Below are 24949 nucleotides of genomic sequence, written 5' to 3' on the forward strand. Positions count from 1 at the left end.
AGCGCTGACTCTGTTCTGCACTCCTGGTGTAGAGGAGACTAAGTATAAAGGCTCCATCATTTCTTTTCTTTCTTTTTTTTTTTTTTTTGAGACGCAGTTTCGCTCTTGTTAGCCAGGCTGGAGTGCAATGACGCGATCTCAGCTCACCGCAACCTCCGCCTCCTGGGTTCAGGCAATTCTCCTGCCTCAGCCTCCTGAGTAGCTGGGATTACAGGCATGTGCCACCATGCCCAGCTAATATTTTGTATTAGTAGAGATGGGGTTTCACCATGTTGACCAGGATGGTCTCGATCTCTTGACCTCGTGATCCACCCGCCTCGGCCTCCCAAAGTGCTGGGATTACAGGCGTGAGCCACCGTGCCCGGCCAAGGCTCCATCATTTCTAACAGCCTCTCAGAGACCACACTCATAAAGTGTAATACTAGAATCAGTCATCTTTAGTAAAGCTTTGGTGAAGGCTGAGGGCTCTCTGAACCCATCTTGACTTTTCCTTTTGTCCTTTTCCTGTTGCAGGACAGCAAGGCCTATGTGACCATTCTCTAAAATGTTTAAGCTCGAGAATCACAGAGCGGAAGCTGCAAGGCTCCTGGCTGCCTGCTGGCCGAGGGAATCTGGAGAAACCATTCCTGGGGCCGCGTGGCCCTGTCGTGCCCTTGTTCTGCCCTCGGAACAGCCTTCACTCGGCACACCCTGAGAACAGCCCGCTGAAGCCCAGGGTCGTGACCGTGGTGAAGCTGGGTGGGCAGCGCCCCCGAAAGATCACCCTGCTCCTCAACAGGCGGTCGGTGCAGACGTTCGAGCAGCTCTTAGCGGACATCTCAGAAGCCCTGGGCTCTCCCAGATGGAAGAATGACCGCGTGAGAAAACTATTTAACCTCAAGGGCAGGGAAATCAGGAGCGTCTCTGATTTCTTCAGGGAAGGGGATGCTTTCATAGCAATGGGCAAAGAACCACTGACACTGAAGAGCATTCAGGTGGCTGTAGAAGAACTGTACCCCAACAAAGCCCGGGCCCTGACACTGGCCCAGCACAGCCGCGCCCCTTCACCAAGGCTGAGGAGCAGGCTGTATAGCAAGGCTCTGAAAGGAGACCACCGCTGTGGGGAGACGGAGACCCCCAAGAGCTGCAGTGAGGTTGCAGGGTACAAGGCAGCCATGAGGCACCAGGGGAAGATTCCTGAGGAGCTCTCACTAGATGACAGAGCGAGGACCCAGAAGAAGTTGGGAAGGGGGAAATGGGAGCCGGAACCCGGTAGCAAGCTGCCCAGGGAAGCCACTCTAGAAGAGAGGCACGCAAGGGGAGAGAAGCATCTCGGGGTGGAGATTGAAAAGACCTCAGGTGAAATTATCAGATGCGAGAAGTGCAAGAGGGAGAGGGAACTCCAGCAGAGCCTGCAGAGGGAGAGGCTTTCTCTGGGGACCAGTGAGCTGGATATGGAGAAGGGCCCAGTGTATGACATGGAGAAGCTGGTGAGGACCAGAAGTTGCAGGAGGTCTCCTGAGGCAAATCCTGCAGGCGGGGAGGAAGTGTGGAAGGGTGACAGCCACAGGAGCAGCCCCAGGAATCCCACTCAGGAGCCAAGGAGACCCAGCAAGAGCATGGACAAGAAAGAGGACAGAGGCCCGGAGGATCAAGAAAGCCATGCTCAGGGAGCAGCTAAGGCCAAGAAGGACCTTGCGGAAGTTCCTCCTGTTACAGAGGAGGGGCCGAGGGAGGTGAAGAAAGACACCAGACTCATGAGCAGGAGCAAGCATGGCGGCTGGCTCCTGAGAGAGCACCAGGCTGGCTTTGAGAAGCTTCCCAGGACCCGAGGAGAAGAGAAGGAGGCAGAGAAGGAGAAAAGGCCGTGCCTGTCTGGAGGCAGAAAGACGACTCTCAGAGATGACCAACCTGCAAAGCTAGAAAAGGAGCCCAAGACGAGGCCAGAAGAGAACAAGCCAGAGCGGCCCAGCGGTCGGAAGCCGCGGCCCGTGGGCGTCATTGCCGCCAATGTGGAGAAGCACTATGAGACTGGCCGGGTCATTGGGGACGGGAACTTTGCTATCGTGAAGGAGTGCAGGCACCGCGAGACCAGGCAGGCCTATGCGATGAAGATCATTGACAAGTCCAGACTCAAGGGCAAGGAGGACATGGTGGACAGCGAGATCTTGATCATCCAGAGCCTCTCTCACCCCAACATCGTGAAACTGCATGAAGTCTACGAAACAGACACGGAAATCTACCTGATCCTGGAGTATGTGCAGGGAGGAGATCTTTTTGACGCCATCATAGAAAGTGTGAAGTTCCCAGAGCCCGACGCTGCCCTCATGATCATGGACTTATGCAAGGCCCTTGTCCACATGCACGACAAGAGCATCGTCCACCGGGACCTCAAACCAGAAAACCTTTTGGTAAGCCCCGACTTCTGATGATATGGGAGAGGGTGTTTTTAGAATATGGGATAAAATCGATATTAATTGCTTTATACTCTTGTCACCTTTACACACTGGAACTTTACTTTTATGTTATTTTAACATACTTGTTCCGGTATTAAAACCTATGTTTATAGGTCATAAGTTGCTGAGATAAATTAGTTTTGTCTAACTTACGGAAAAAGAAACCTTCCAATTTAAGTAAAATGGATAATGTATCCTCATCTCTGGGAGAAAAATACTTTTGTCTTGATGACCAGGCGGACTTAATTTCTTGGGCACATAGGTACTGGGAGTGTCTACTGGTGGCAGCTTCCTCTCGAGGCTTTGTGTGCATCATCCACCCTTAGCAAAGTAGAGATGCCACTTTGGTCTTTTTGAAGATAACACTTTGCCAAGGAGCTCAAAAGGTGCAGCGCTGCAGGGGTCTGTGTAGGAAGTGCCTGTGAGTCTGGCTCTGGAGTCAGATAACCTGGGTTTGAATCCTGGCTTTCTTAGTCGCTTGCTCTAGGAGAAGTCCTTTATCTTGCTGGACCTTAGTTTCATCATTTGTAAAAGAGAAATGGTAATAGCGACTATTTTGGAAGGTTGCCTGCAGTTTGAGCATGGGAAAAAGAAAAGCAGCCCCTGACGGCTGGGAGCTGGCCTGACACTCTTATCTCAGTTACATCATTCTCCTGTTGAGCATAAACACTTTCACAGATCACGACATCAGATAAGGCCACTCTGTGACCATAATGGATCAAGACAAAAGCAAAACACCTTTATACTGATGTCTAAATGCAGATAAAAATAAGAATATTGTCCAAACCACAAATATGGTCACATATCCCCTTTGTGGCTGCTGTGAGTGACTGTGTTGCTTCATCCTTCACGTAAGAATTATTAAGATATCCAATTATAGAATTACCCCCACGTGCTGACACTATCTAGCGCAGAGCAAAACCCTGCTTTCATGACTGAATCCTTCCCCAAATCATCTCACACAGCCCACACACGATCATGAGTCCTTTAACATGCTCTTAGAGTCTCTGATCCCAACAGTATGTGTTCTCCCTTATTGGAATGAGTCAGTAAGCTTAATATGTTTGACTACAAGTGTGTGCCAGGAGGTCTTTGTCAGGATGACACCGTCACCCTCTGCCACTTTCACCCACTTTCTTCTTTATAGCCGCAGTTACCACTTGATAGAGTCAATATTTACTTTTCTGTCTTCCTCCTCTTACTGGAAAGAAAGTTCCATGACAGCATGGACTTTGTTTTATTCAGACTGTACTCCCAAACCTAGAACAGTCTGCTACATGGTCGACATTTAATACATATTGGTTGTATGAATGCCTACAGGCCATGCCATGCTGCCTGAGAAGCGGCAAGAACTCCATTGGTGGCAGCAGCTACCTCTATTATCACATTAAAAACAACCCTGCTATCAAGGGGAGTAACATGAGTAAGCATTCAAAGTCACGTTGCTGCAGATAAAGCAGTGGTGAATGGACAGTGATTTCGATGAGCCATACTTTGCAGGGCACTGGGAGGGTGGGGGAAGGGATTTAGCCCTTTCCTTTCCTTTCCATGGCTGTAGACCCAGCCTGGAAACACCATCCCAGTGCATTCGCCTGTCTGTAAACTGCTCTTACAAGCAGGTGAAACACTGAGTGAGTCAAGCTAATTATCTGGTGAAATGAGGTCTACCTTGACCACTAAGTCGAGCAACCTTGTTTTTGTCCTATTTCATAGAATTACAGAAGCAATTTGACTGCTTGGCTAAGTGGTCTGAATTACCATCAAATAACTCTCTTTGAACAGTTTCACTTTTGCATTAGCTGGATGTCCTTGTCCTTTTCTTTACTTGCTTTTTGATCGTTCCTGCCTTTCGATTCTGAGCCCGGATGTCTTCCATGTGGAATGTACTGTACGGTCTTTATTACGGACACTTCGGAATTGCAGCAGAACAGTGTTCTTCAACAACTCTGCTTCTTTCACTGAATTGTCTAAGCGGGAGACATGCCTTTAGAGGCCTGGGGAGGTCCCATGAGCCGAACATTTCAGACATGTGCCTACTATAGCATTTTAACAGTCACACAAGTTCTCAGCTATGTGGCATCAGATCATTTTCTTTTGGAGACAGTTAGCTTAGTTTACATTTTCTAACAAGATCCTGGAACCAGTCGGTTGAGTCAGCCCATCTCTTGGGTAATAGACGCTCTCACTTGTGTGAAGGGATTTACCAGCTATTTTTGAGATGGAGAAAGTCAGCACTGTTTACGATCGCATGGAGGATGGTTTGAGGAAATAGGAAAACAGCAAGGAATGTGTTTAATATGGACAAGCTAATATGTTTAGTGCTCTGGGGCAATGGAATTGTGTGTGTGTGTGTGTGTGTGTGTGTGTGTATGTGTGTGTGAGACAGAGAGAGAAGGCAAACTATAGAGTGGCTATAATTTTTTCAGTCTAAATGCATGAGTTTTTGTTTATTGGAATTGATCCCAATTGATATGTAGACCCTTTCTTTTTTCTGATTTTGAAGAAAGATCATATATATATTTTTCAAATGAAAACTTTTTTTTTGGTGGTGGTATGGCTTCTTCAGAAACTGTAGAAGCCTATATATTTGAGCCACTTTATGTGAAATAGGTTAATATGCTTGTTCTCCTGTGGGTAATCTGTCAGCTTGCATTTATCAAAATGGACAGGCCTGTCACATTTATAAAACATGTTTATCCTTTTTCTGGGTGAGTAAAGTTCAACATATTGTTATGTCAGAAGTCTAAATGCTGTCTGATGTCAGCGCTTTCTGGTTTTTCAGACAGATAGAGATAATGTTGGTTTGACAGTTGACTCATTGTCTGGCTTTAGCAAGTTGCTGATGTAATTACATTGCAAATCTGTTTGGCCTTCTAAGATTTAAAATATTAATAAATATCACATTGGTGACAACTGTCCACAAGTTAGTGTTTTTCAGTTGCCTTTAATTTAGTGTTTTGCACTAGTGTTGAGCTTTATATTGTCAAACTAATTGTTTCTTCCTTTAATGAATGGTTGCTGAGTCTTTTAAGACCTGTTTTTGCTAAGCTTTGGGAAGTGATCATGTCAGAACTAACTTGATCACACGGCTGATTGTAAGTGTTGCTGCTTTTAGAGACTATCTGTATATGCTAAAAGCTACTAATGAATATAGATAGCAAGCTTATGTTTTAATGAACAGAAATATTTATGTCTGATAATTGGGCCCTGGAGTAAAATTTTAGGCCTATGTTACTGAGTTTATCTATTTCTATTGATCACATTTCCCGATAACATGATGGTGCTCTTCTTCCCTTAAGGCTATTTAGACTCCTGAGATCTTGCAAAAGAATTTTTAAGTATAAGAATTTCTAGCTTGCAGAAATACCAGTGTTAACTGCTTCTTCTGCCAGTGTGTACTTCTTGGAGGGGTTGGAATATGCTGGGTGGTGTTGGCTGGGCCCTGGGGAAGGAAGCGGGGAAGTAAACAGGAGCTGGAGAAGTGATGATGATGGTTAGACCAGCTCATATAGGGTGGAAGGGCACATGCCAGGTTATTTATTATAGCTGATGACTGAGAGATTATATCCATCAAAGAAAGCTGGGTGAGTGGGGTGGGGGAAGAGACTGAGGAGGTGTCAGACATGAGCATTGAGCATGGTCATTTGAGAAAATTTCTTCCAGAATATGGGAATGAGAAGGATGTGTTCTTGCACTGGAAACAGAGTGGAAAGGAATGAGCAGGGTGGGGAGGCTGCTGCACCTCCACTGGCATGTAGGGTGCTCATGTCTCCAATTCCCCTACTGCCCCCTCTGCTATGGCTCTGGAGTGTTGGGAGCAGAGAGCCCGTGAAATCCAGGAAAGATGGTGGTGGGGATGGTGGGGACAGGTCTCAGCTTGGTCAAGGACAAAGATTGTACCCTCTTTCTGGCCTCCTGCTAGTTCTAGGAAGGAACAGACTTGTCTGTATATTTACTGGCAAATATAACTAGGGCAGGGCACTGACTGGTGTCCCCAAGGGTGGCAGGGAAAGTCTAGAAGGATATAAAGTAGCCCACCACACTTCCTGCTCATTCTCTCTCTACAATAAACCTGTTCAGTCATTTTGTTGGTCTGAATTCTGTAAGTTCTTTTTCCTTTCTACTTTGATATACAAGAAGGACTCACATACCATATTGCTATGGTAGTCACTGGTTCTGCAATGCATAATTTTCCTCGATCAGCAAGATTCTATGCTACCAGCTTCAATTTCAATCTCCTTTCCCTTAGCTTCCAAGACAGAGGTATTCATATCTTCTCATTAGTAGTCCAAGTATTCATGAATGCATTTATACCCCAATCATATTAATTTAAAAAATTGGTAACAACTATGAAGTATACTTAAGCTCTACTTAATAAAATAATGTGGATTTCAGCAATAACATGAAATTACCAAAGAAAAAGTGCAGTGATACAAGCCTTTAGGTCATTGGCCAATTTTGATCAAGTCAGAGAGAATGCTGTTATATAAGAGATTGAACTCCTCTAGAGAACTGCAGGCAGGGTGTATTCTTGTCAGAAATCATTGCAGTTATGACTGTAGGTTTACATTGGTAAGAAAGGCTCTCGGTATCCATTTCAGCAATTTCCAGGACAATAATTGTATCTGTATACTCGGTGAGCTTACATATTGTCCAGGGTTTGGCCACATAGGCAAAGGTTACAGGAAGTTTCTCAGTCTTCAAAATTCTAGACACTGGGTCATCTTGAGGATCGAGGTTTTCTTTCCTCTGTAAGTTCCTTTTGAAACATCCACCTAAAAGGATACATGTCTAATAAATTACTGTTTGCAGTAAATTATCAACAACAAAGACAATTTTAAAGCATGACTCCTATTTATCAACTTGGTGGATATCTTCTAAAACTGTGACCTCATTTCATCAAGGAGGCCTGAAGGTCAGGTCATTCGGTAAAGGAATATAACAGTACCTTCCTTTCACCCTCTTACCCCTGTGTTCATGTGTGTTATCACTTCTCTAAAAGAGTATATTCTTGTGGGCCATTTGAGGATCTAAGATTAAGTTTCCTAAAACTCTTGAAGGGCATTTTGAAAATGCTCTTAAGCTGAGGAAACAGCTCAGTAAACCTCTTCAGGTTTCTGAGATCTAAGGTCTAGTTGTCTAATTGCAACAGAAACCCTCAGGTTATGGTTCATCTTCTTGTGGAAGTCCCATGGGTTAGGGGTTATGCGAGGTGGGGAGAAGAGAAGTGAGGAGTCCGCTGCCATGGTCCCAGCAAGAGATGATGGTGGCTTGGTCTTGGGGACTGCAGTAGAGATGGGGAGAAGTGGTCATCCTGAGGATAAAGACAAGACTTGTGAGTAGATTGAATGTGGTGGATGAGGAAAGAGAGGACTCAAGAGTGACATGTTTCTGACCTGGAGCTGGATGAGTTGTGGCCCCTTTTTCTAATAGAGAAGGGTAGTTTCTTTGCAGTTACGGGGCTGAGAGTCTGACTGAGTTCAGGATGGAATAGAAGGTGGAATACTGTAGACAGTGTGTATAGATATCTCTTTCAAGGGGGTGGTGTGTGTGTGTGTGTGTATGTGAAGGAGATCATAGAAATGGGACAGTAGCTGAAGAGGGATGTAGAGAAAATGCGGGTTATGTTTTCTTAAACTTGGGAGATATGACAGAATCTTTATGTGATGATGGAGCCAGTCTCTGGGTTGGGGAACTGAGAGAAGCAGGGTCGAGGTGAAATCAGTTTCCAGCATCTTGAATTTGAGATGATCATCCGATTGGATGACGTAAAGTGTGCTATGAAATATGAGGCTGTCAATTTCAGGAAACAGCTACAGTCCAAAGTCCCATTCCTTCATCAGCTGTGCTGGCCACCTCTGACCAGACACCTGGTTAAAAAGACAGTGCATCACAGTGACTTCTATGCTCAGAGCTGCCATTAGCTTCCCTGCACATTCACATGCAGAATAAAAGCCAAGGTCATTTCCGTGGCCTGGAAGGTCTTATATCATGTGGCCTCTGTCTTCCTCTCAAAGATCCTCTACAGCCACTCAGCTCCTGTCTAGCTCTGCTCCTGCCCCTGCTTGCTACATCGAGCCATGCATGCCCCTGGGCCTTTGCATTTGCTGTTTCTTTTACCTGAAAACTTGCTCCTCCCATCTTAATATGGCTCATGCCTGCCTTCTTTCAGATGTTACTTCCTCAGTGAGTCCTTCCTTAACCACCCTATTAAAAAAAACAAAAAACAAACTGTCTGTGCCAGCATTGCCCAGTAGAATTTTCTGTGATATGTATGTTCATTGCGGCACTGTTTACAATAGCAGAGACCTGGAACCAACCCGAATGCCCACCAATGATAGACTGGATAAAGAAAATGTGGCACATATACATCATGGAATACTATGCAGCCATAAAAAGGATGAATTCATGTCCTTTGCAGGGACATGGATGAATCTGGAAACCATCATTCTCAGCAAACTGACACAAGAACAGAAAAACAAACACCACATGTTCTCACTCATAGGTGGGTGTTGAACAATGAGAACACATGGACACAGGGAGGGGAACATCACACCCTGGGGCCTGTTGAGGGTTAGGGGGTTAGGGGAGGGATAGCAGGGTGGGGAGATTGGGGAGGGATAACACTGGGAGAAATACCTAATGTAGGTGACCGGGGGATGGAGGCAGCGAACCACCATGGCATGTGTATACCTATATAACAGTCTTGCAAGATCTGAACATGTACCCCAGAACTTAAAGTAAAATAATAATAATAAAGAATTTTCTGTGATGATGGAGATATCCTGTATCTGCCCAGCCCAATAGGGTAGCCACTAGCCACATGGGCAGTTCCTCCTGTCTGAGGAACTGAATTTTAAGTTTCATGTAAAAATCAATAGCCATGTGTACTTGGTGGATACTGTACTAGACAACGCAGCTTTTATCCCACTTTTATTTTTTCATAACACTTATCAGTGCCTGACATTACATATTTATTTGAATATTGTGTATTAATATAAAGGAGGCTTTGTAAGAAAAGGAACTTTATCTGTTTCATTCACTAATTCATTCCTAATATTGAGAACACTGCCTGGCAGATGGTAGGTCTGTGAATATCTGTTGAATCAATATGAGATTTTAATTAAGTAGAAATAAGTGGATGCAGTAAACAGACACCAAAAGCATATTGTGAGCATGTCATGTGACAAGTCCTAGAAAAGACTTTGTCCTCAGTGAGGATAAAGTCATACTTTTGTATTATAGTGTGTGTGTATTTATGGTATTTGTACATATATTTTGAGATGTCTCACTCTGTCGCCCAGGCTGGAGTGCAGTGGTGTTATCTCTGCTCACTGCAACCTCTGCCTTCCAGACTCCTCCCACCTTAGCCTCCCAAGTAGCTGGAACCACAGGTGTGAGCCACCACGCCTGGCTAATTTTTTGTAGAGATGAGGTTTCGCCATGTTGCCTAGGCTCTTCTCAAACTCCTGGACTCAAGCGATCCACCTGCCTTGGCCTTCCAAAGTGCTGGGATTACAGGTCTGAGCCACTGCACCCAGCCTATATTATGGTATATTTTGCTGTTGAAATATAAACAGATTTTAGATATTGGCATTTTAATGTTAATTGGTTTCCAAGATCATTTCATTCTTCACAGCCAGTTGAAAATGGACCTTGGAGGGAAAAAGTACAAGAAATTATGAAGGATCAAGTAAGAAGGTGGCAACAATAAATAAGCTTTATCTATGTCTTAATTCTCCTTAAGGGAGCCACTTGTTGTTTGGTCTGTACTCTGCTGCCATCTACTGCTCAGAGATGAAAATTGCAAGATCACCTTTAAATCGAGGTACCATTGAAGGCGAGAGAGCAGAGTTAATTGTTCAGAAAAATAAAGATTCTTCTTGAGGCTTTGAGATGACCCAGATGTTATCTAAATGCATATGTAAATAACATTTACATATTAATCATCTGGATTTCAAGCATGACACTGGTGTGGCTGGAAAAGGGGGTGATAGGTGCAGACAGATAACAGTCCTTACAGTGCCATGTAAAATAATCTCTTACACCCTTTCAGTGAGAGAACATGAGCCCCAGCAGGAAAATGGCTCAGAGCAGCGAGTTTAACTAGGCTGCAAAATAGATACAGGGAGATGTGGGGTGAGGGCAAAGTGAGATGTGTGCAAAGGGGGCTCTGCAAAAGCCCCGAAAGGTTTTCTGAGGCAGGGACATTAAAGTGGGTCATTTGATGGAGTCTTCGGCTGCCTTGATGGCCACCCATTGCGTGGTCAGCTGCAAGTCCTGAGGTCCTCTGCTCTGATCAAATCACACATGGTGTGTGGCGTTTGGTGCTGAGCATTCTTGGTCAAGAAAGGCATGGATGACATGGGGCCGTCCAGAACTTTACTGTGCACACAGATCTCTCTGAGGTCATGAGGAAATGCAGATTCTGGTTCAGGGGCTCTGGGGCAGCTGAGAGCTCACAGGAAGAGCTGAGGGTGCTGGTCCAGGGTCCAGGGGCTGCACTCAGAATAGGGACGAGTGAGGGAGGGTGACCAGGAGACCAGGTCCTGTAAGGATTCGCCAGAGGATCCTCGGTTGCTGTATCAGCCAGAGTTCTCTAGAGAGACAGAACCAATGGGATATATGTTTATAGAGAGGTACGAAAAGGGATTTATTAGGGGACTTGACTCACATGATTATGGAGACTGAGAAGTCCCATGACTGGCTGTCTGCAAACTGGAGACCCTAGGATACCAGTAGCATGACTCAGTCCAAGTCCAAAGGCCGGAGAACCCAGGGGTTACTGGTATAAGTCTTGGAGCCCAAAGGCTGGAGAGCCTGCAGTTCTGATGTCCAAGGAGGAAAGGGGAGAAAGAGGGAGACAGAGAGGGAGAGAGAGAGACATCAATTGCCTTTCCCCTACTTTTGTTCTATCCAAGCCCCCAGCTGACTGGATGCTGCTCATCCATATTGAGGGCAGATCTTCTGCACTTGGTCCACCTGGATTCACACGCCAATCTCCGCTGGAAACACCTAACAGACCGCACCCCCCTACGATGCTTTACCAGTATTAGGTATTCCTTAATCCTGTCAAGTTTGCATCTCAAATTAATCATCACAAATGCTAGCTTGGAGAAGCCAGAGGTGAACTGAGGATCATGGTACTTGTTTCCCATCTTTGGAGGGACATGTTCTTATTCAGCATCACTGGAGAAGGCAGATTTAGAAAGCAGGAGTGGGAAAGGAATTCTGAATCAACATAGGGGTGAATCTCCTCACAAGCTAAGCTTGCCATAAATGGGATGGACTACTGCATAGAGTTGTGGAGTCTTTTCCATTTTGAGATTTCATTCAGACATGCATGATAGTCTGGTGGGAGGATGTTTGAGACACGTTTTTTGTTTGGGTGGAGGTTTGGGTTTGATGGTATCAGAAGTCCCACAGATTCTGGGAGGAAGAATTATTCCAGGATAACATCACTTATTTGATTTCAAGGTTTAACACAGGAACTATTCTGAAGCCAAATATGTGAGATGCTTGTTGCAAAAATAAGCCAAAAACCTTGCAGAGAGTGTGTGACCTTAAATGTAATTAAGCAGCTTAGGTCGGGGAAATAAATGACAACACTGGAGAATATTAAATAACTCTTGACAGCAGAAACTGGAAGCAGAAGAATTGAAAACATCAGGCCATCTGAGGCCACTCTCTGGAAGGGACAATGGCACCACTGATCTTAACTGCCCCCAGTTCTGCTTGTGCAGTCGTTGATGCTCAGGGGATGATCCTCAGACTGAAAGAGAGAAGCTAGACCAGGAAGACACTAGAAGAGGCACAATGTATCTCAGACGGGTCCGTATAATACTTCAAAAACAGACTTGGCATTTTGAAAATATATCCTTAAGTATCTGGGTAGTTAACGTGATAAATTTTCAAAGCAAGTACAAGTTTCCAAAATAATCTGCTACGAGCTCAGTGGAGCCAGGTTTTGAAATTGGGGGTTTCCATGAGGAAGGTAACGTTTCACTTATTTTGAATAGGAACACACTTCTTACTTTGGTGTACTAAGTCAGCCAAATGTTTTATTTAATTAATTTATTTTTAAGATGGAGCTTCACTCTGTCATCCAGGCTGGAGTGCAGTGGCTCCATCTCAGCTCACTGCAACCTCCATCTCCAGGATTCAAGTGATTCTCTTGCCTCAGCCTCCTGAGTAGCTGGGATTACAGGTGCCTGCCACTATGCCCAGGTAATTTTTTGTTTTTGTTTTTTGTATTTTTAGTAGACATGGGGTTTCACCATTTTGGCCAGGCTGGTCTCGAACTCCTGACCTCAAGTGATCCACCCGCCTAAGCCTCCCAGAGTACTGGGATTACATGAGCCACTGCACCTGGCCAGTCAGCCAAATGCTTTTAATGCTGCTAATTTATAAATATTTGTGAGAGACATTTTTTCAGCAGTCACCAGTGAATATGATTAATGTATATGGTCCATCTGGTCATTCTAGGTATCACATTATTTTGTTTTCCTTCCCTTCTAAACTAGATTTTCTGGCCTAAATTATTCTTGTAATTACCCTGTTGTCCCCTTTTGGGCTATGTCAGTTTCTATATGCAGACCGAGTGGAATTTCATTTTACTTCTAAATTTATGATTTTCCATTTGGTGAGGTTAATTATGGAGACATTGATTAGATTGTCTGGTGGCGACTCAGGCTCAGTAATTAAGACACATGCTGCTTATGGAGATGTAAGCTCACTGGCAGAAACCGGAGCAAGTGTGGAGAATTTATTCTGGTCTGGAGAGGCAGGGGAAAGGCGGCTCCACCCTCCCATTCTAGGTGTTGCCCATGGCTGTGATGGGTCCCAGGGAGAGGCAGAGTTCCCCCACTGCCCACCTGTCCAGGCACTGGTAGGAGCATGGGGAGCCTTTGGCCCAGTTCCAGGAGAGACGTGAGGGTGTGTGCCTGCAGACGAGTTGATGATTTCTCCTACAGCTGTGGTTGGATAAGATTGCCCAGGTTTATTCTAGTAAGTTTTCACACAGTGGTCTAATTAACTGCTTGCTTTACCTTTGGTCTGAGCAATCAGCTTCAATCCTGAGAAACAGGGCAGTTACCCTCGGATCTTACTAAGTGTGTGGGTGCCGGCTAGTTTGGAAGGAGGCTGGAGTATTGAGTTGCATCTGATTATTTAACCTTCTCTCAAACTGGAAAATTTCTTCCATGGCAGGGGGCACCAACACATCTTTTACTTGCTGCAAGATATGCTGGGTTTGTGCCCTCATTTTTTTTTTTTTGTTTTTTTTTTTCATGTGAAATATAACACATAACTTTAGTTTTATTTTTTCTAGCATAGTGACCTAAATACTTGCCACGCTTAGCTCTTGAGATTAGTTTCTTTCAGGTTAAGATCCAACTTTTTCCAACAATCATAATCTTATATCAAATCTTTTGTTGGGGAAGGAGGACAGGACATAACAATTTGGCAATGGGAATTGGCTTACCAGAGATGAGAAAGCCAGTCACCTGGGCTTGTTTGAAGGCATGAGACTCAGGAATTGGCTTACCAGAGATGAGAAAACCAGTCACCTGGGCTTGTTTGAAGGAATGACTCAGGTGGGATACGTTTCGAGGGAGGACAAGGAGGGAGCATTTGAGATTCTGTATTCATTCAGAGTGAAGGTGACTGTGCCCTTTTTCTATTTTAAAAATTGACCAATTCTACGCTTTTCTAAAACCTGGTGGAAGTCCAATGCAAACTGGGCCTTTTGGTCACTCTAGAGCTAATACTTTGCTAGGCAGATTACATACATTGAATGAAACTCCTGACATAAGCATATTTGCTGGAAACTGCCACTCCCATTCTCCCCTTTTTTATTTTGAGACAGGATCTTGCTCTATTGCTCAGGTTGGAGTGCAGTGGTGCAATCATGGCACATTGCAGCCTCGACTTCCCAGACTCAAGTGATCCTTCTCTACCTCAGCCTCCAGAGTAGCTGGGACCACAGGCATGCACTATCATGCCTGGCTAATATTTTTACTATCTGTAGAGACAGGGTCTCCCCCTGTTGCCCAGGCTGGCCTTGAACTCCTGGCCTCAAGAGAGCCTCCCACCTTGACCTCCCAAAGAGCTGGGATTACAGGTGTGAGCCACTGCACTTGCCCCAGCCCCATTTTTTTTTTAAACAAATGAGAAAACAGAGGCTCAGATGAATACAGAAATTTGTCCAAGACCATCCAGCTGCAGGTCTTGGAGTTGGAATTATCCAAAGACTCCCGGCCTGTTTGATTCTTAATCCCCACCCCTCCCAATGAGGGCCTGTATTTAACATCTCTCCCCTGCTTATTGGTCTTCTTCTTCTTTTTTTAATTTTTAATTTTTGTGGGTATGTATTAGTCAATTCTCATGCTTCTGATAAAGACATACCTGAGACTGGGAAGAAAAAGAAGTTTAATGGACTTATAGTTTCACATGGCTGGGGAGGACTTCCCACAATTATGGTGGAAGGCAAGGAGGAGCAAGTTACATCTTACATGGATGGCAGCAGGCAAAGAGAGAGCTTGTGCAGGGATACTTCCGTTTTTAAAACCATCAGATCTTGTGAGACTGATTCACTATCATAAGAACAGCACGGGAAAGACCTGCCTCCATGATTCAATTACCTCCTACTGGGTTCCTCCCACAACATGTGGGAATTGTGGGAGTTACAATTCAAGATGAGATTTAGGTGGGGGCACAGCCAAACTATATCATTCTGCCCCGACCCCTCCCAAATCTCAGGTCCTCACGTTTCAAAGCCAATCATGCCTTCTCAACAGTCCCCCAAAGTCTTAACTCATTTCAGCATTAACTTAAGAGTCCGCAGTACAAAGTCTCATCCAAGACGAGGAAAGTCCCTTCTGCCTATGAGCCTGTAGAATCAAAAGCAAGTTAGTTACTTCCTAGATACAATCAGGGTACAGGTATTTGGTAAATACAGCCATTTCAACTGGGAGAAATTGGCCAAAACAAAGGGGCTATAGGCCCCATGCAAGTCTGAAATCCAGTGGTGCAGTGAAATCTTAAAGCTCCAAAATGATCTCCTTTGACTCCAGGTTTCACATCCAGGTCACGCTGATGTGAGAGGTGGGTTCCCATGGTCTTGGGCAGCTCTGCTCCTGTGGTTTTGCAAGGGTCCAGCCTCTCTCCTGGCTGCTTTCACAGGCTGGCATTGAGAATCTGTGGCTTTTGCAGGCACATGGTGCAAGCCGTCAGTGGGTCTACCATTCTGGGGTCTGAAGGACAATGGCCTTCTTCTCACAGCTCCATAGGTGGTGCCCCAGTAGGGACTCTGTGTGGGGGATCTGACCCCACATTTCCCTTCTGCACTGCCCTAGCAGAGGGTCTGCATAAGAGCCCCGCCCCTGCAGCAAACTTTTGCCTGGACATCCAGGCTTTTCCATACATCCTCTGAAATCTAGGTGGAGGTTCCCAAACCCCAATTCTTGACTTCTGTGCACTGGCACGCTCAACACCACATGGAAGCTGCCAAGGCTTGCATCCTCTGAACTCATAACCTGAGCTTTATGTTTGCCCCTTTCAGCCGTTGCTGGAGTGGCTGGGATGCAGGGCACCAAGTCCCTAGACTGTACACAGCATGGGGATCCTGGGCCCAGCCCACAAAACCACTTTTTCCTTGTAGGTCTCTGGGCCTGTGATAGGATGGGCTGCCATGAAGACCTCTGGCATGTCCTGGAGACATTTTCCCCATTGTCTTGGGGATTAACATTTGGGTCCTTGTTACTTATGCAAATTTCTGCAGCTGGCTTTAATTTATTGTCAGAAAATGGGATTTTCTTTTCTATCACATTGTCACGCTGCGAAGTTTCCAAACTTTTATGCTTTTTTCCCTTATAAAACTTGAATGCCTTTAACAGCACCCAATCACCTCTTGAATGCTTTACTGCTTAAAAATTTCTTCTGCCAGATACCCTAAATCATCTCTCTCAAGTTCAAAGTTTCATAAATCTCTAGGGAAGGGGCAAAATGCCACCAGTCTCTTTGCTAAAATGTAACAAGAGCCACCTTTGCATCAGTTCCCAACAAGTTCCTTATTTCCATCTGAAACTACCTCAGTCTGGACTTTGTTGTCCATATGGCTAGCAGCATTTTGGGCAAAGCCATTCAACAAGACTCTAGGAAGTTACATAATTTCCAACATATTTCTGTCTTCTGAGCCCTCCAAACTGTTCCATTCTCTGCCTGTTAGCCAGTTCCAAAGTTGCTTCCGCATTTTTGGGTATCTTTTCAGCAACACCCCACTCTACTGGAACCGATTTACTGTGTCAGTCTGTTTTCATGCTGCTGATAAAGACATACCTGAGACTGGGAAGAAAGAGGTCTAAGGGACTTATGGTTCCACATGGCTGGGAAGGCCTTCCCACAATCATGGTGGAAGGTAAGGAGGAGCAAGTCACATCTTACATGGATGGCAGCAGGCAAAGAGAGAGAGCTTGTGCAGGCAAACTCCCACTATTAAAACTGTGAGATCTCGTGAGACTTATTCACTATCATGAGAACAGCATGGGAAAGACTTGGCCCTACGAATCAATTACCTCTCACTGGGATTCTCCCACAACATGTGGGAACTGTGGGAGTTACAATTCAAGATGAGATTTGGGTCGGGACACAGCCAAACCATATCAGGGTACATACTAGGTGCATACATTTTTGGATACTTGAGATGTTTTGATACAGGCATGCAATGCATAATCATTGCATCATGGAGAATGGGGTATCCATCCCTCAAGCATTTATCCTTGTGTGATTACTTTTGCACCAACCTAATACAAATAATCCAATTATACTCTTAGTTATTTTAAAATGTACAATTAAATTATCATTGACTATAGTCACCCTGTTTTATTATCAAATAATAGGTTTTATTCATTCTTTCTAACTATTCTTTTTGTACCAATTAACCATGCCCATCTTCCCCTCACTCCTGCCTCACACTTTTTCATTTTCATTCCCAGTTTTTTCCTTCTGCCCAGCCTTTGCATTGCCTAAAAGCATTTTCCAATGCTCATGAAAGCTGGTCTGTGCTCAAAGTATCCTTGATCCTTGTTCTAACTCAATGCTATCTAATAGACCTTTCCGTGACAATAGACATGTGTCTATCTGTGTTTCCCAACTTAGTAGCCACAAGCCACAAGTGGCTTTTGAGCACTTGAAATGTGCCTAATGCAGCTGAGAAGCTAAATTTTTAATTTAATTTTAACTGATAAATTTAAGTAGCCACTGTGACAATACGGTGCTACCATATTGGACGGCATAGTAAATCTAACTCACTGGTTCTTTAGTTGAATGTGAGCACTCGTCACTGAGGTCAAGTTAGCTTTGTCGGTGTTGGGTTAAGCTGTAAGCGCACGTAGGTTTATCATTTGCTTATCGTGACCATGCATGCCTGTTGTTTCATTAGTATCCCTTCTTTTTTCTAATCACAGTTTTGATGGTTTGGGGATTTTGGTTTCTTACAGGTTCAGCGAAATGAGGACAAATCTACTACCTTAAAATTGGCTGATTTTGGACTTGCAAAGCACGTGGTGAGACCTATATTTACTGTGTGTGGGACCCCGACTTACGTAGCTCCTGAAATTCTTTCTGAGAAAGGTAAGTGTTACACATCCATCTGTGGGACTCTAGCTCTTTTACTAACAAATGTTTCATTTCTAATATTTACTAGTTTTCAATATGGAATAAATTTCAGAGAATTGACACTTAGGCTTGGATTTGGACCTTAATGAAAATATTTGAAGTAGGCTTGACCAAAGCATGAGAGCTTTCTCCTCATTAGGGATGCCCTTGTTACAGTGAATGGGTCTGTGTGTGTGTGTGTGTGTGTGTGTGTGTGTGTGTGTGTGTGTGTGTGTGTAGTGTGTTTAGGCAGGACAGTGAGATGAAAGATGGTGGAGAATCAGGTGGGGAACTCAAGCAAGTAGGCCGTTAGGGCCACTGACCCAAGGCTATCTCTAACGGGAGAGAATTAAAGCAGTCCTTATGGTACTTGGTTTAAAAATTTCTTCACCAACCTAGCATATAAAGGAAAAAGGGAGTCCATTTTCCTCCATGAACTCTATGAATATTTACTACCTACTTGTATATTATGTAAGGATCCAATGAGCTGTGTTAGTAACATACTTTCTAAAACATTTGAAAAGGAAATAGTAGTTATGATATGGCTCTAAATATATGAATGACTATTTGACTACTGTGGCACTCCAGGAGAGATCCGTTTACCCACCATAGGTAATATGGGAAGACTCTTGTCAGATTGCAGGGTTGGTGACAGGGAGAATGGATGGATAGTTTTCCAGCAGCAGAAGCATCAGGACAACTGAGATGAGGAGATGACTGGGCGTGGTGGCTTACACCTGTAATCCCAGAACTGTGGGAGGCCGAGGTGGGTGGATCACCTGAGGTCAGGAGTTCGAAACCAGCCTGGCCAACATGGTGAGAACCCCCCTCTCTACTAAAAATACAAAGAAATTAGCTGGGCGTGGTGGTGCATGCCTGTAATCCCAGCTACTCGGGAGGCTGAGGCAGGAGAATTGCTTGAACCTGGGAGGTGGAGGTTTCAGTGAGCCGAGATCATGCCATTGCACTCCAGCCTGGACAACAAGAGCGAAACTCTGTCTCAAAAAAAAAAAAAAAGGAAAAGATGAGAAGATGACAACATGCGTGAGGTCAGGTGGTAGAGACGTGGAGAAGACTAACCTCAATGGACCAGAGAGAAACACGGTTGGTGTATTAGTCAGGTTTTTGTGTTACCATAGAAATAATGAAGGCTGGGTAATTTATAAAGAAAAGAAGTTTAATTGGCTTAGGGTTCTGCAGGCTGTACAAGCATGGTGCCAGCCATCTGCTCTGCTTCTGGTAAGGGCTTTAGGAAGCTTACACTCATGGTGGAAGGTGACAGGTAACCGGCATGTTACATGGTGGGACTGGGAGCAAGAGAGAGAGAGGGAGGACGTCCCAGATTTCTAAACAACCAGATCCTAAGTGAACTACCTGAATGAGAACTCACTTGTCACCAAGGGGATGGTACTAAGCCATTCATGAAGGATCCATCCCCATCATCCAATCACTTCCCACCAGGCCCCACATCCAACACTGGGAATCACATTTCAAAGTGAGATTTGGAGGGGACAAATATACAAACTCTATCAGTTGGGTAGGTTGAGCTTCAATTCTCTGGAAATGAGAAGACTGGGTAGAGGTGTTTAGACTTGGTGTGGCATCGATGAACTGGCTAAGAGAAGAAAAGAGAACAAATAGGCAACATGAACTCTTGGGAAAACCACATATTGGTGGTAGCGCCAACTAAAACAGGGTATGGGAAAGGATAACTCTTTTGGGGGATGGGGGATGGGGTGAGTTTAGTTTTGAACACACTGACTTTGTAGAGATATCAGGATGGATAATGGAGTTGTCCACTTGGCAAGGAGGAGAAGCTGTGAGCTGAGCATATGGCTTGGAGACTCCTCAGCACAGAGCTGGTCGATAATGAGCTCCTTGGTGATGCCAGCAATGAGAGCTAAGGTCAGATTCTTGAGGAGACCAAGAGCTCAGGGATGAGAGAAGGAAGGAGGGGTCAGTAGAGACGGGGCTGGGCAGCTCAGAGAGGTTCTGGAAAGTGCATTGTCATAGAGACCAAGGGACATTTCTAGAGATTGATGAGGCCCAGCAAAATCAGTCCCTCTCAACAGTGGGATGGTTGACAACTGAGGAGAGGCCAAAAGGGGTCATTAGTGACTTATTCTCTTAGTATTTTCCTGCTGATTTGTGTTTTGACAAACTTACTCTGGGGCTTAATCATGAATATCTAACTTCTGAATTACAGCGGTCAAGTGTTTTCTTTTTCTAATTGTAGAAAGTTAGAAAGTGTTTGAAAATGTATATATTGCTGTGATAAGTTTTGGGAGGACAATTGTGTAATATGTATCAAAAACCTTTACTGTGTATTACTTTGTCCATTTCATTTCTGGAAAGTTATTTTAAGAATATAATTAGAGATGTGTACCAATATTTAATGATGCTTATCAGAAAATTATTTACTGTTTTAAAAAAATTAGAAAAAACTTAAATTACAACATAGGGATTTATTATGTAAAGGGGATACTAATAGTTATTAGAAATTGTGTTTGTAAAAAATATTTTTTATATTTTTCATAGGAAATTCTTACATTGGAAATGCCATTATATAATATTAAGTAAATAAAATAGAGTATAGGTGCAATGTGATCCTAATTTTATTTAGAAAAGTAAATAATTTTATTTGGAAAAATAAACATGTCTGTGTGTGTGTGTGTGTGTGTTTATGTGTGTGTGTTGTACCAGTGTGTGCACATGTGGGGGATATAGCTAGTAAACATCAGTCTTTTAATAATCATTTAAAAAGCCAGTAAATGATATTTTTTAAACGAGAGAGAAGGCAATGGATATATAGGAAGCAGAGATTGCTAGCGTAGACTGGGGCTTCTCTAACTATCTCTGGTGAAAGGCCAAGTTTTAAAATTTCCAGTACAGTGTGGGCTCATGGTCCTGCTGCATGTGACTAGAACACATCTCGTGTCACATGTGACTTACTATGTGTTTGACAATGCCTGAACTGATATGTGTGGCTGTTCAATGAGATGTGCCCATCGACCATGCAGCTGAATGTCACAGTCTTGTTAAATTACTATGAGAGTTTCCAAACACTTGCTTTCAATTTATGTGCTCATTTTACTACAGACCAGTAATAAGGGATTGCAAAGTGGCAGTGGTCCATGGACCACACTTTGAGTAATGATGGTGTAGACTATTTATGTATAGGAGTTAGCAGCAGGGAGCTGTGTTTGGAAGTAGCTCTCGGTTGCTGAGAGTTGGGATCCTCTGTGACTTAGATCTATTTAGAACCACAGTACTCTGTCATTTATTTCATCAGCTTTGACCCTGCCTGGTCTCAGGTTTGCTTGTGTCTCTGCCTCTGTCTGTGCAGGTTATGGACTGGAGGTGGACATGTGGGCTGCTGGCGTGATCCTCTATATCCTGCTGTGCGGCTTTCCCCCCTTCCGCAGTCCTGAGAGGGACCAGGACGAGCTCTTTAACATCATCCAGCTGGGCCACTTTGAGTTCCTCCCCCCTTACTGGGACAATATCTCTGATGGTGAGATCTGGGGCTTCCTCACGCAGGAGAAGAGGGTTTTTCAGGTCAGATGTGTAGAGGACCCACCACATAAAGTAAAACAAATTAGCCAGGTGTGGTCCCAGCTTCTCTGGAGGCTGAAGCAGGGGGATCACTTAAGCCCAAGAGTTTGAGGCTGTGGTGACCTATAATTATGCCACCACACATCAGCCTGGGTGACAGAAACCGTGGTTCACAATAAAAATAAGTAGAATAGGAGTGATAACATTTTTTTTTCAATTTTCCTTAAATATGCTGTTTAATTTTAGTTATTGGGCTGCCTCCATCCCTGGCCTCTATTTCCTCACTGGCATTGGAGGATGAGGGAAGGGAAAATCTTCATTTTTCCCCCTTTAAATAAGGTAGGGAGAGGGAGGCTCATTACAGTAGATGAGGATCTTGAGCTGACAAGGCAGTGGCAACTGGGAATTGAGGGACTAAAAAGCATTTTGGAAAGTTCTGTGCAGCACTGTCCTTAGATTTGGGCAAGGGTGACCCTGTCCTGGGCCCTGCTCTAGTCACAGCCTTCTCTACAGAGTGAGGAGAGTATGGGGGCTAGGGGATGTGCCCTCAGAATCCAGGTCTCCTCTTCTAGATCACTTCCTTAGGACCCCTAAGTTCCCTGTCCAAATGGCCCAAGCCCACGTCCAAAGTTTGTGAGGCCTCTTTCCAGCCTCTTCCCACCATGCCATAGAGTGGCCTAGGAGCGGCTGTCTGGGGCGGGTAGAGAGGGCTTGGACATGTTGGCTGGGGTGTCTCATTGTCCACACTCATACAAAAGGGTCTGAGGATTCTTAACTTAAATCTGGCCTTCCAGCCTCTAGGTCATTTGAGGACCTTGCAGGAGTGATGCTGGCAGTGGTGGGGCTGGGGCATTTTCTGGGCAGACTTTTCCCAGCTGGAATTGGGTGGTGGAGGAGGAATCTGGGCCCTCTGTGCTCAGGAGAAGCTGGACATCTGTGTAGGGGAGGGGTGATTGGTGGGTGAGCAGCAGGTCTTGAGTAAGAGGCCTGCTTCAATAAAGGCAAAGGACAGCAACAGAAAAGTAGATATTTTCCTCTTACGCGTTTCTTGAATGATTGGAAGAGCAGGTTCAATGAGCCAGGCTGGGAGAGCCGGGAAGCCAGGGGAAATCTCTTCTGCTCTCTGCCTGCTGCTGGGCCCACCAGCTGTCACCTCATTTCTCTAAAATCAGTCATGGTCTTGGGCAGAAAATAAAATCAATTTTGAATTTGTACTATTTACTTTTTAGGTTTCTTTACACATTTTTCCGTTTTGTCAATGTAAAGGCATATTTATTGACTTGGGAAGTTTGAACATATTTTATTTAGCAAGTGTTAGTTTTGATTTGGAACCTTAAGGTATGTAGATATATAGCATGTGGCCTCCATTTGTTCCTTTGCTCTGGTGCCAGGGATGTTAAGAGGGGGCCTGGCCCTGCGATTCTAGAGAAATGAATGAACATCCTCTTCAGCTGTGCTGTCCAACATGGTAGCTCCCTCCCCGCTGCCACACATGGGTATTTAAAAGCAACTGTAGATTCATTTCAAAGTAAATCATGTAAATATTCACTTCCTCAGTTTCACACGCCCGATTTCAAATGCTCAATAACCGCAGGTGGATAGTGCAGATAGAGAGTGTTCCCGTCTTCTACTGGACTGTGCTGCTCTAGAATATGAAGGAGCCTTTCAGCCAGCCTTGGTGCTGACGTGCATGTTTGTGTTCTTATTGCATGTGTGGGGAATTAAAATTCAGAACCACCTGCATTCATCACATTTCCCCCTTCTCTCATTCTGACAGCTGCCAAAGATCTGGTGAGCCGATTGCTGGTGGTAGACCCCAAAAAGCGCTACACAGCTCATCAGGTTCTTCAGCACCCCTGGATCGAAACGGCTGGCAAGACCAATACAGTGAAACGACAGAAGCAGGTGTCCCCCAGCAGCGAGGGCCACTTCCGGAGCCAGCACAAGAGGGTTGCTGAGCAGGTATCATAGTCACCTCCTTAGGAATCTGTTCAGCCCCCAGTTCTGCTCAAGGACAGAGAAAAAGATAGAAGTCTGAGGGAAAAACAATGAAAGAGGCTTCTTCACATAATTGGCAAATCAGAGGGAGAGACACTCAGTATATTTTAAAGCATATTTAAAAAATAAACTAAGTCAATGTTAAATGTCACAACATATTTTTAGATTTGTATATTTAAAGCCTTTAATACATTTTTTGGGGGTAAGCATTGTCATTAGTGAGGAATTTTGGTAATAATGATGTGTTTTGCTTCCTCTTTGTAACCAAGTTTATTCTGTACTACAGGAGTGGTGCCTACCAGGTCTAACCCCCCCAGCCCCCGCCGTGAGATGAATAAGGTGCATTGTGGTCTTTCTGTATTAATAAAATGTGCTCTGAATAACAGAAGTGGGCCTGCATTCTGATTACTTCTTTATGCTGGTGATGAGAGCCAGGGAATGAATTATGTATAGTTCAGACACAACTCCTGAAGCTGATATGACTACATATTGGATGTGGAGGACACTTGATTAATTGACAAGACCTGTTTATTTAGGATGTACTGATCATGATCTCTAGCATTTCGGTCTTATCAAAATCAGATTTGGTGCAGTCTGAGACATGGAAAGAGAAAAGCAAACCATCAAATCATTCTTGCCTCTGCAATACCGTTATACTGCTTTTCAGCCCAATTATCCCTGAGCCTGAGTCATTTCTATGTGAAGTCAGGCACTCAGGCTGTGACTGTGTTAATGTCTTCAGATCACTAGGGAGCCATTTAGTGCATTAATATGTCAGAAATGCAGTAAATGGATTACACTGGGGCTCGAAGGAGCTCAGCGTTCAAGCACATTCCTACCTGCGGGGCATACACCCAGGGCACGTTCCAGATTTCTGTGCTGAAATATTGGTCTTTGCAGATGACCCTGGGAGTATGTGTGAGCTGACAGCAGGACATACCCTAATACTTCCCAAATTGACCTTCCTAATTATGCATGACCTGGTCAGTAGACCACGAAATCCAGTCAAGAGTGTGGGTTTCTCACTTCTACCTTCCCTAACAGTTTTGGAGCCATCTAGGTGAAGGGTGTTTTAATTAGGAAAACAGGAACTCAGCATAAGGAATTGCTTAATCAGGTTTTGGAAAATGGAAAAAGCACAGAGGAGGCTCTGGTATAATTCAGAGGTAGTAACTGCAGGAAGTGGCTCCTGTTCTTAGGTGGAGAACCAAGGGAAGAGGTTGGAGTTATTAAAACCTCAAAGATTGAAGGAGAGGCTGGGTGCGGTGGCTCATACCTGTAATCCCAGCACTTTGGGAGGCTAAGGT

General features: G+C 44.5%; 1 protein-coding gene across 1 annotated transcript; it reads left to right on the plus strand.

Moving 5' to 3' along the window:
• Positions 1 to 538: 538 nt before the first annotated feature.
• DCLK3 (doublecortin like kinase 3) lies at positions 539 to 24020 on the plus strand. Its single transcript, XM_012455623.3, has 4 exons — positions 539 to 2390; positions 17933 to 18065; positions 21436 to 21603; positions 23422 to 24020. Exons 1-4 carry the CDS (start codon positions 939 to 941, stop codon positions 23613 to 23615), a joined length of 1947 nt encoding a protein of 648 aa, XP_012311046.2. The 5' UTR covers positions 539 to 938; the 3' UTR covers positions 23616 to 24020.
• The last annotated feature ends 929 nt before the right edge of the window (positions 24021 to 24949 follow it).

The sequence above is a fragment of the Aotus nancymaae genome, unplaced genomic scaffold (assembly GCF_030222135.1).
Source record: "Aotus nancymaae isolate 86718 unplaced genomic scaffold, 86718_ANA_hifiasm-v0.15.2.pri h1tg000038l, whole genome shotgun sequence".
NCBI classification, from domain to species: Eukaryota; Metazoa; Chordata; class Mammalia; order Primates; family Aotidae; genus Aotus; species Aotus nancymaae.

Excerpts from the sequence above, each read along its gene's own strand:
- DCLK3 (XM_012455623.3), top strand. The coding sequence starts at position 939 with ATGGGCAAAGAACCACTGACACTGAAGAGCATTCAGGTGGCTGTAGAA. Across the intron at positions 2,391-17,932 it reads TCAAACCAGAAAACCTTTTG|GTTCAGCGAAATGAGGACAA; the intron begins GTAAGCCCCGAC and ends GGTTTCTTACAG. Across the intron at positions 18,066-21,435 it reads TGAAATTCTTTCTGAGAAAG|GTTATGGACTGGAGGTGGAC; the intron begins GTAAGTGTTACA and ends CTGTCTGTGCAG.